This window comes from Aquila chrysaetos, chromosome 2 (assembly GCF_900496995.4).
Source record: "Aquila chrysaetos chrysaetos chromosome 2, bAquChr1.4, whole genome shotgun sequence".
Lineage (NCBI taxonomy): Eukaryota > Metazoa > Chordata > Aves > Accipitriformes > Accipitridae > Aquila > Aquila chrysaetos.
In genome coordinates this window covers 26524043-26535881 of record NC_044005.1, presented here as the reverse complement: position 1 = coordinate 26535881, position 11839 = coordinate 26524043, and the positions used below count along the sequence as shown (strand labels likewise).

General features: G+C 45.5%; 1 protein-coding gene across 14 annotated transcripts in view; it reads left to right on the top strand.

Moving 5' to 3' along the window:
* Positions 1 to 4211: 4211 nt before the first annotated feature.
* The window catches only part of GPATCH2L (G-patch domain containing 2 like), a 46496-nt gene continuing 38868 nt past the window's right edge, over positions 4212 to 11839 (top strand). For 4 of the 14 annotated variants that reach the window (XR_005934092.1, XM_041129067.1, XM_030031364.2 and 1 more), the window contains exons 1-3: positions 4218 to 4672; positions 4785 to 5452; positions 11665 to 11729. Coding sequence is in view for 10 of the 14 variants with exons in the window: in XM_041129067.1 (XP_040985001.1) it covers positions 4794 to 5452; positions 11665 to 11729 (724 nt within the window). In the remaining 4 variants the exon portion in view is untranslated. Of the gene's footprint in view, positions 4673 to 4781; positions 5453 to 11664; positions 11730 to 11839 lie in introns of all 14 variants that reach the window. The other 10 variants (XR_003925848.2, XR_003925849.2, XM_030031412.2 and 7 more) reach the window with 8 other exon arrangements.

The following is an 11839-nucleotide window of genomic DNA, read 5'->3' as shown; positions in this document are numbered from 1 at the left end:
TGTTCTTGGGGCTGGTATTCAGTGATTGTAGCCCCATGCATACAGCCACAGCCTGCATGACAGCCTCCTCCCCTCCCTGCCATCTTCATCCAGCTTTTGTCGCTGAGCTGCCCATGCTGAGCCAGCCTAGCGGCAGTCACCTCACACAGATGTCCACACTGGTGGACTGGCACCTCCAGATGGGAGCAATCCAAGGTAGACTGTACCAGCTGCTGGGGTGAGGCACCAGTGAGGGTCTCGTCATGTGCAGAGCCTCCCGGTTATCATTTCTTTCCACTTTCAGGTGCTGTTTAAGCTTGGACTGTGTTGGCAGTTGGGAAACTGGGCTTTGAAGGTACCCGAGGGAGCGTTCGTACAAGACAAGTAATGGGCAACTCGCAGCTCAACAGCCAAAGTCTTCAGAAACTCCTTCCGGGTGGTGGGGCGGGAGGGAATGTGGCGGTATAGCCTTGTCCACCATGCACTTCTTCACTCCCTCCCTTTCAGCCCTGTCCTTTCTCAATACCCAGGAAAGATTAACTCCTCTCCGTGCACCAGAGAAAGTTATTATCATTAATGAAGAATTAAAAGGGAGCGATTAATAAAGGGCCCTTATCTGGCAGTGAGGAGGAGGCTGGACAATGGGAGGAAGATGGAGAAAATGAAAAACAATAAATATGAAGTGTAAAAGGAGGCGAGCACTGCTCCCACTTGTTAGATCGCAGCTGCATCTCCTGAGGGGGGAAGGCTCCAAATTGCTAATTACTGCCTCTGAAAAGACCTCGCTCTGATATGTTTTCTGCTGAAAGGTTCCCATTAATGAAGCAGCGATGATGCCGTTTCCCTTTGACTTGCCTTCAATTCCCTCCCCGAGCTTCCTCCCAAGCCGGGAACAATGAGGCCCTGGGAGCTGGCGGCTCCCACAGGCCTCTCAGAGACTAGGCCGGGGGCAGCCGAGTGAGGGGAGCCGAGCCGGCTGTGAAATATGGAGGGGGGAGATAAGGCAAAGACAGAGGAAAGAGGCTCACTCCCAGGAGCCCAGGGAAAATTTGCAGTTATTATGAAGGAGATGAGACAGATTAAAAGCCCTTGTGTTCTGCGCTGCCCTTTTATTTAGTGGCTTCATCTCCGAGATGAAAGAAGTTGGAAATGACTTTCTCCGCGTTTTGCTGCAAGAAGCTTCACGGCACATTTTTTGACTTTATTCCTCCCTTTGTCTCCTGTCCCCTTTCTGTCTCTCTCTTTTTCCTTTTAACCCCTGGAAGGTTTTGCTGAGAAGCACCATGGGACCAGGCAGAGCATTTGCTGGGGTAAAGCAACGACCCCTCTACTCTTCCCATCCAACCGGGCCGTACCTCTCCCACTGCCCGCCGGAGACGGAGCTGGGCAAAGGCGCCGCAGCAACATGCTGCTAGCGTCCTGCCAAGCTTCCTCTGCTGCTCACCTCGGAAACATCCCTCACCACTAACACCTCTCCTCTCCCGCCTCCAGGCCCAGCAACAGTTCAGCACTGGTGACCACAGCCTCTGGGCAGGAAGAAGAAGCCTGTACGTACAAAGCCCGGTGACAGATAACAATACAGTTGGGGTAAGAGTGCTGAACATTTTATATCCCTAGAGTATTTCACGAGCAAAACTAGTGCTGAGAAGATGGGCCAGTTCCTGATGTCCATGCAGGGAACCTGCGAACTGCACAGAGAGTAAATAATTTGCCAGTGACGCAGGATGAAGTTGAATGCAGGGAAGGACTCAAAATTTATGGTCACTGGCCCGTGTCAGAGTGAACCTTGTAAGACAGGACAGAAATACCATAAACTGCTCAAAACCAGATTACCCCAACTGCGCTGTTATATTTCTTCAACTCCTATTCCCAATTTTCTGATTTTTCCCCGTACTCATCAATGCTCCTTTGCTGCACCCTTTTAGCTCTTGGGACTCTTGCAATTGCTTTGCCCTGTCTTTTGCTCTTGCCCTATCTCTTTCCCAGAAAATCAACCCCGCATACCAGTCTGTTGCCTTTACTCAGGCCGAATGCTGCCAACATCTGCTGAAATTTGGTTTGAAGTGTTGAAAATGGCAAAAAAATTGGATGGGTGAAGTACAATTTATACCAGTTGTAAAACAGTTTGCTGACCAACAGAAACAGCAGAGAACCAGTTGGGAAAATGAAGGGAAACAAGAGAAATTAGAGTGGGCATCTGCTGCCATCTCCCCAGGACATCTGAATGCAGGATTTCTTGTACACAATTGTTTGTCTGGTTCGTTATCCTACCTGGAACAGCAGCCAGTACTGAGTGCTTGAAATGAAGGGGTAAGAAGCTCTGAAGTGGATGTTTACAGAATAACCTTCCCATCAGGGGAGTTTCACTCTAACCCAGACATTTTGTAGCTGTTCTATATCCTCAAGCATGAAAAAGGATTGCAGCGGTGAAACAGGATTAGATTTTAGGAGGGATTGGCTCTCAGATCTGAGAGTAAAAAGAAAACCCCTGTACTGGAAATAGGAAACTGGCAGGGAAAACAAAATTCTGCAGGCAAGTAGGGTGAGTTACTGCCACGGAAAGGGTTAAAAAGACAAAAGGACAGAATTTTACAGACAAATTGGTGCACAGAAAGTAACTTAAATGAAGTCAGCTATTGGAAATAGGATAAAAATGATCTACCGAATGACTGTTTTTCTTCTTTTAATATTTCTTTTCCAAGGAAATTTCTCAGAGAACTAAAAGGTAATGAAAATGTTAACATGACAGTTCAGACCGACATAAAGGACTAGTTAGAGAAAGGGCATGTAGAAAGCTCAGTGAAGCGAAACGACAACTATCCTATTGGGGTGTAGGAATCAATGGCAAACTCAAGGATTTGGTTATTTCTGAAGTATCTTGACAAACTAGGGAGGGTGCCAGAGGACTGAGGAAAAGCAAGCACCAGTCTTTTGGGGGGGGGAAGAGCAGGGAGGAGGCAGTGATCTTGGCAATTATCACCCTTTCAGAGTAACTTCTGTTCCTGGTGACATGATGGAATAAATGGAGGTGGAAAAAAAATGTAAAAATACAAAGGATAAGAGATCTATGAGCAATAAGCAGCAGCGTAGATTTATAGAGAACAACCCATGTCAGACAAACCTGATTACTTTCTCTGACTGAATTTACAAAATTAGTAAAGAGAATGCCACGAACGTAATATATCTGGACTTCTGCAAAGCCTTTGATATGCTGCCTTGTTAAGTGTTACTTGAAAAATGAACCAGTATGGGCTTGAATATGAATGCAGCCACCTCGGTTAAAAAAAAAAAACCACAAACAAAAACCAACATGAAAGATGAGAAATAAAAGGGAGTGCTAAGCAAAACTGGACGGTGGCAGGGTCACACCTGGCTTTCCTCTGATGGCTGCCGGTGATGTGTAAAATGGGAAGGATGATAGGAAAAGAGGTGCAAGGCTTAAGGAGAGGGGAGTAACACTGTGAGGTTTAATTTAGGAGATAACTAATTTCCATCCTGATATACACAATTAGCGTGCCAGCAGCAGAAATGGAGGAGCTTGCATACCGAGTTTATTGGTTGCCCATTAAAAAGATATATATAATAACGAAGCAGCTAATGGGTAAGCATACAGGAAGGGCTGCCCCGTTAGCAAGTTAAATGATCCGCAATGGCTCCAGCAGCGGCACGAACCATAGAGTAGATCGATGGAGAAGCGACCAAGACCCTCGCACACCCGTAGCCCCGGCCTGAGGGGCGGGTCTGCTGGCGGCCACCCCCCCCCCCCCCGCCGACCGCAGCCAGACAAGACAGGGCGGGCGGGCGGGGAGGAAGTGGCCCGGGGAGGCGGAAGCGGTGAACGAGGGGGCAGGAGAGGGGCGGGGGATGGTGTGAGGAGTGGTCGGGGGTGAGGCCCGACGGAGGGTGGCGGGTGCCGGGGGGTGGCGGTGGGGGGGGGGTGGTGGGGTGGAGGGGATAGGGCTTCCCGGTGGGGCCGGCAGAAGAACCGGGCTTCTCTTTAGGGGAGGGAGATGGTGTGGCCGAGTCCCTGAGGGCGCTCGGACTTGAGGGGAGGCGGCCTGCGGCTGTAGGTTATTCAGCGGGATGGGGGCGCGGGTGTTCCTGAGCCCGCTAGGAGGTGGGGAGAGAAATCCCACGTCTGCAAGGCGCGGGTGGGGAGAGGGAGGTTGTGAGGTGAGGGATTTGGCCAGGGCTTTGGGATTGGCACACTGGCAGCCCTGAGGTGGAAGGGGTTGGATTTTTTGGCAGTAGGAGCTGGGGCTAGGTCTCATACACCCCGGTGTAAGGGGCGCAGGGTCCCCTGCGCCTTGTTTTGCTGTTGAAGTGATGCTGGCTTGCAAACTACTAGTTTTACCACCTGTTTTACTCTCAGCTTTGCTGTTTGTCTACTGTTTGGAAGACTCGATCTGTTTGCCGAGCAGGCTAACCCCTCTCTGTGGCTTACTGACACCAGGTAGCGAACTAGTTGCAGGCTGTCATACCCTTAAGATGTGTAATAGAGCATGTTGCTTCAATGCAAAAGATGCAACCTTAAGGCCTTTTCAGACACAGAGCACTTGACCCAACTGCTGCAGTAGCGAGATCTCTGCTACCATGGTTAGAAGAGGGATTTAACCCTTGCAAAAGGAAGGAGTGAGTGTTAGCCCAAGAAGCAGCAGTTGTCCTGCATTGGGTTCTCCCAGGCAACTCCAAAGTAAGTGTGTAACTTGATTAATGTTACAAAGGCTATAGCATACTGTAGTCTAGTGATGTGTTGGTAGCGGCGTTTATGTCTGGTGCTAATTGTTTATTGTCATTTTTTGTAGGCATTGCCAATGGATGAACTGGTGCATGACTTGGCCTCAGCCTTAGAGCAGACTTCAGAACAAAACAAGCTGGATGAGCTATGGGAAGAGATGGCCCTAAGCCCACGGCAGCAGCGGCGTCAGCTTCGCAAGAGACGGGGTCGTAAACGACGTTCAGACTTCACGCATCAGGCAGAGCATGCCTGCTGCTACAGTGAGGCCTCAGAGTCAAGCTTGGACGAAGCTGTCAAGGATTGCCGCGAGGTGCTGACAGCCAATTTCAGTGACTCTGATGACATGGCAGTGGTCAAACGACACCCAGCTCTCAGTGCCACCCTAAGGAGCAAGCAACACTCGTGGCATGAGTCAGACTCCTTTACAGAGAATGCACCCTGTCGACCTCTCAGGCGCCGACGGAAAGTCAAACGTGTGACATCAGAGGTGGCTGCCAGTCTCCAGCAAAAGCTCAGGGTCTCAGAGTGGAACTACGAGAGGGGCTGCAGGTTAAAGTCAGCCAAGAAACAGCGTCTTTCACGCTGGAAAGAAAATGCCCCTTGGACATCATCCAGTCATGGCCTTTGTGAATCAGGAGAGAACAGGCCCTTCCTCAGCAAAGGGGGAAGGAAGGAGCGGATGGAGTGTGAAGCTGATGAACAGAAACAGGGCTCAGACGAAAACATGTCAGAATGGTGAGAGCTCGGTTTCTTCCCTGTGCTAGTCAGATGGCCACCTTGCTTGCAGCTGCTTGTAAATCCTGTGCCTTGCTTTTAGAAGTTCTTATCAAAGTTATTCAGTGCTGTTCTCTTTTTGAAGAGGAGAAATATTTCAGCTACTTCTAAACTGTAGATTTTTTCCAAGTCTTTCCTGTCAATGCTGTACTGATGACCCAAAACGCTTCCTTGAATAGTTGGCAAGCTGATATGTTTCTGGCTTCTGTTGCACAAGGAGCCCTCTGAAATATATGTGGCCCTGCAGCTACAAAGTGGCATGCTTGTGGCCTGAGTTTTGGAGAGTAAATCCACCATTGGCACTTCTGTTGCGTGATTGATGTGAACTGATCTCTTGTTTTCAGAATTTACCATAAGTAGTAACAGGGAACAGATCAGGTCTCCCATCATGACCGCTAGTCCTCTGTGCAGGTACTGTGTGAACCTCAGTCAAAACATATTGTTTGCAGTTCTGCATCTCTGCTCTGGATCTGGAATAAGGTCCTGAAAGGCTAGCTATGGGGAAAATGTAGAGAGATGATAAAGAATTTGGTGGGAACTTGCATTACTTACAGGATAAGCCTGTACAAACAGTGGAGTCTGGCATGTCTTCATCTACAATTCTGAGAACTTTGATGAATTTGTGGCACAATCTCATAAAAGAGATGAAAATGAGCAGTGTAAATGTCATGGTCTGAATTTGTGTGTCACTCTTGGGAAGTTTTCCCCTTGCGTATGACTTTTATTCTCTCCATAGAAGGTTTGGGGTTATAAAACTGCTTCTGTATGAAGAGATTTTTCAGGTTAGAAAAGAAACAACTGCTGAGAATCAGATGGAGAATATTTCAGAAAGTGAATAGGGTTGTTTATTTGCTGATATCATTGTGTAAGGAGCAGGAGACATTGAGGAAACATTTTAAAAAAAAAAAAAGTATTCTTTTTCATGAAACACGAGCTTTGGAACTCTACTGTGGGACATTTTGGAGGTAAAAAATTTAAATGTGTCCAAAACAGGGATGTGGAGCATAGATTTATCAGGGGGCTGTTAAGCATTACAGCCCAGATGGAAGATCTGGATCAGGAAGTCCTTAAACTGCTGACCGCTAGAAGCTGGAGGAATATACAGAAGAAACAGTTGGTCTGTATTTGTCATGTTCTCATATTCTTTCCTCAAGCATCCACTGTAATAGGCACTATCAGATAGAGGACAGTGGATTTGGAAAGTATAGTTGTTTGACCCAGTATAATTGTTCATATGTTAAGGTTCATTGAAGTGTTCTGGCTGTCTAGCTCCTGCAGTTTGTCAGAGTGGACAGATGGCACTTGGTTATTGAGGGCTTTGTGGATAATAGCTGGAGTGCAAGCTTCTCAATGCTATTTTCTGTGAAGAGCATAGTTTGTAATACGTTCTCACTGTCCTGATCCAGGGGACCACTATTGCATTTTTACTGAATCAGTGTGGTTTGTTTGTAACCATTACAGGGTGGAAGTAGCAAAAAAGTGGTCATTTTTTTCCTTAAGCAAATAATAGCCACTTTTTAAAAAATAGGTGCAAAGTGGGCCTTTTTGAGAGGCTAGTGGATGCCTTTTTGCTACTAGTTGTTAAAAGCACTTTTATCTTTTGAGAGCTATTTGCTGGTAGTCCTGGAAAGGGAATGTGCTGAGTAGCCCCTGAATGTTGCAGGGCAGTGGTGATGGACTGAGAGATACCCTTACTTGATGTGGCAGTGATGGACAGTGTTCCTTGAGGGCTTTTTTTTCCACCAGTCAGAGTCTGTTCCATCATGTCAAACCTGAACTTAAACCAGCAGGCTTTCATCCGGCCTTTATTTGTGCCAGCATTTGAAAGAGTAAATAAACAGCTTTGTCTGGACTGTTACTTGAGGACCATGCTGGGAGATCACTTTGTTCTGTCTCAGTTGTTCCTTGCTCTCAAACTAATTATTGTGCAAGTGTCTGCATCAAATGACATTTACCATCTGCTGCCAAATCCTTGGGATTCTCTTTGGAAAGCCAGGGGTTGGAATATTTGACCTCTCCAACACCACATGTGTGATCTGTGCTATATGACTCACTAGAGAGGGTCAAAGTTGGAGAGAGAAATACATGCAACCCTCTTCACTGCAGAGTATCCCTCACAGCAGTGAAGGATCATGCTTTGGTCTCTGCTGCTCTAAATATAGCACTTTGCTGCTAGCAGCAGAGTGAAGCTGGCTGTGCTTACCTCACTCTCACTGTGCTCTAGCTGTTTTTTCTGATACTGTAAGAGAAGTACTTTGCACAGATGTGTAACAAGGGCATATCCTGAGGAAGAGAGAAGAAAATTGAATGCCTAGGAGAGTGAATGGTGTGCTTGTCATCACAAGCTGATGGGAGGGAGAGTGACTGACATGGCTTGTGGGACTTGGAAGCAGTCTGTGGTGATCTGGTGATTTACAAAACACTTTGATACTGAATTGGTTCCACTACTGTTCACTCCTCTAGCAGTGGGGAATGTCATGAAACTAATGTGTTTTTAGGCAAACGTAAGTTGTATATTCAGAGTTGAATTTTTTTTTTACCTTCTTTTTCCTCCCATCCACTGACGCTTGTTTCTCTTCGTTATGTAGGAATGAATCTCTGTAAATGCTAAAATATCTAGCATTTTGTCTGCTTTCTAGAAGGCTCCTTATCCTAAGGCAGATCAAAACCCTACTGTATTCAGTAGATAAACTCCCATTCAGTGAGAAAACTTTGGATATGGATCCTTAATGAGGAGGTAGTTTTTATAGTTTGCTTGTGGGACTGCACCTAGTCTTTTCCTGGAGGAAGATGTGCTGCAGTATTGTGATTCAAAGTGTGCGTGAAATGAAATCTTTGAAATTGTTTGCCAAACGTGGCAAGAGATGAACACAAATTGAGAGAAGGAAGGATATGCAGGAACATGATGAGGGAGTGATGGTGGTTCTAAATTGGGTAATGACATGACTCAAAGCCTGATCTATAAATGATTGTGGAAACAACAGAGGAAGCAAGTGGTCTTAGTTTAAGTAGCCGTTTGTATATTTGTAGGAAGGTGACAATTAACTGCTAAGACTGTCCCTTAATGATTTGAGATTCCCTGCAGCCATAATAAAGTAAAGGCAATTTATATATTGAGTGCTGAAGTTCTTCCTCTTGTTGGTCTGAGTACTCCCGGAATGGTCTGGGTTTGGCTTGAGGGCAGAACAAACCATAGTACAAGAGCTGTCTGAAAAATCACTCTGAGTGATGTGTTTACTAGTGAGAGATGGGCAGTTTGTCTAATCTACTCTCAAGTGCCATAACTCTTAACAGGACTTTTTCAAACTGGGGATTATACTGACCCACCAGTGCTGTGTGACTTCAGTGGCTTGATGCTGATGTATTTGTTGAGCTCCACACAGCTGCCCACTCACTCCCCTGCAGTGGGATGGGGGAGAGAATTGGAAGAGTAAGCGAGAAACATAAAGTTGGTCTAATAGGTAAAGCAAAAGCTATGCATACAAGCAAACCAAAATAAGGAATTAATTCACTACTTCCCATTGGCAGGCAGATGTTTAGCCATTTCCAGGAAAGCAGGGCTCCATCATGTGTAACAATTGCTTGGGAAGACAAATGCTGTAATCCCAAATGTCCCCCCCTCCCTCCTCCTTTCTCCTAGCTTTTATTGCTGAGCGTGATGTCATATGGTGTGGGATAGCCCTCTGGTCAGCTGGGGTCAGCTGTCCTGGCTGTGTCCCCTCCCAGCTTCTTGTGCACCCCCAGCCTACTTGCTGGCAGGGCAGTGTGAGAAACAGAGACGGCCTTGGCACTGTTTAAGCACTGTTCAGTAATAACTAAAACATCAGTGTATTATCAATGCTGTTTTGGTCACAAATCCAAAACATAGACCCATAGAGCTACTATGAGGAAAATTTAACTCTATCCCAGCAAAAACCAGTACAGTATTCTGGCCTGGGAGTGTAACCAGTGCTCATCCTGACTGTGCAGTACAGTCACTTTACGCTTTTGATGACAGCCTGCAGTGGCAGTCAAGAGCCTGGCTAAGCTAATGAATTGGAGGCCAGTCTCTCCGTAAAGAAAAAATTCCTCTCTTGGAAGGCAAGTGACAAAGACAGAGTGTTCAGCTTCCCCTCCTTCTCCAGCCCAGCCTGACCTTCTGCAGCCCCTCGGTGCCTCTTGTTTTCTTATTTTTATAGAAAATCAATATCCCTCCTGACACAAACAATAGCTCAGGCAAAAGAATAAATGGGGGAAACCTGAGATCTCTGTCCATCACCTCTCACTTTAACTCCCCCAAACTATTTAATTATAAGCATGCTTTGCTCCAGGTGTTTGCGACAGTGAAATTGCTAAATGAGGACCATTTTAACCAAAGATTGGGTGATCAATAACACTCTATAGCAGTAGCTTGTCGGATCAATAGCATTCATTATTTCATGGTTAAGGTAAGTAGCCTCCTTTGCAAGTGGAGGTCATTAATCAGTGCTTACCGGACCTGCAGAAAGGCTTGTGTAGGAGTCTAGTTTGTGTTCAGCCCTGAAGTGTAAAAGGGGTGGTGAAGAGGGTGAGATCTGTGAAAGTTTGGTCCAGTAAAGCTCTGGCAGTAATGTGTATCTATAAGGAACCAAAGAGCTCTCCGTACAACAGGATGCTTAAAGTGCTGTTAATATGATCTGGAATCTTGACAATGCTTTTTCCTTTCTCAGGCACCTTTCCTCTGAGGATGCTAAAACCCTTATGAAGCAGTCACTCAATCCTCGCATCTGCTGCTTGTGAGGACTTTTAATCCAGGCTTTCAAAAGGGAAAGCAGACACGCTAAGAGATTTGCCCAGGGTCATACAGTGAGTTGGTAGGAGAGCTAGGAATGAAATGAATGACTCGTGGTTCTCAGTCTTTGGCCTTAATTGCTATGGTGTATAATGTGGGAGGGTGAATGGATGGCAAAACTTTGTAATGGATTGATTTGGAATTTGATATTAACTTACATACTGAAATGTGGGAATGATGTACAGACTATTCATCCTTTAAGTTTAAATGGCGTTTATACAATGATGAAGATGCAGAGTTTGTAGATATCCAGCATGATTTGGCTACACTTTAGAGTGCATTTTCTAAGAGCAATAATATGCTCACAAAATGGGGTTTTATTATGTGCTTGTAATTCTTTGGGGTGACACATCTTGTGGTCCCTCATCATTCAGCCTTTTGAATCAAGGGGTCTCCAGCTGATACTGGTGTCTAGTATGATCCAATTTCCCTGGAAAAGAGGGATCCAGAGATGCTTTCTAACAGCATGCCCTGATTGGAGATTGATTATGGTGCCAAGTTATACCCAACGTTCGCATCTAAGGCCTTAGTGCTAAGGGGTAGGCAGTAAGTAGTTTCTGCTTGTTCTGATATCTCTCAGCTAAATCAGAGGAAGTACTGCCCAAAGCGTCTGAGGATTGGTTTAATATCAGCATTAAAGCCATCAGATGCTTGGGACTGACCTCAACATGTACTTCTGCTACAAATATTCATCCAGCTTTACAGTCAATTAATGTCTTTCTACACATCAATTTCTAGTTTAATTCTTTAGTTCAAGAATTAAATCTCCTGTAACTGCTTCAGCAGATGCAAAGTGTGCTGTAACAAGTTTGCATTCAGCAGCAGCAAGTCATGCTGCGCTAAGGTATTCAGCTGAAGAGTTGTGAATGTACCAGCTGCTCTTCCCTCCAAATAAAATAAAAGTTGCCGTAGACTGAAGTGCGGGATTATGTACCTGTATAACATTTTTGAGAAAAAGGAATTTGAAGTAGAAAACTTCACAGGGTTTTCAGTAGCTGTTAAGTGACCTAAGGACAGAGTTTTTAACTGCACTTGATTTCCTAGTGAGTATTCCAGACAATGTCATAGTTAGGTTATTAACTCTAGTACCCGAGGCAAATGCCATTGTATTAATTACTTTTTGATAACTTAGAACTAGACTAGATACAGGATTTTACTCTTTTTCAAGTGATGCAGCATTGCTAGGTTTTAACATAAAGCAATTATGTCCCGTGAGAGCCAGCCATGTATCTGAAATGCAATTTTTGTGAGATACGTAAAGCATTTTGGGCTCAGAGAAGCTAGTAAAATGTGATAAAGTAGGTTTTTGTTTTTTATCTGCTGCAATTGTAACAATGGGGTTTTTTGTTTGTTTTTGTTCCAGTGAAACCAGCAGTGTATGCAGCAGCAGTGATACTGGCCTGTTTACCAATGATGAGGGCCGCCAAGGTAACAACTGTCCTGCGATTTTCCTCATGTGTTGCTGGGGAATTTCTCTTAACTTTCTTTATAGATGCAAAGAAAGATCTATGTTTGAAGAGGGACAGAGAGGGAAGTAT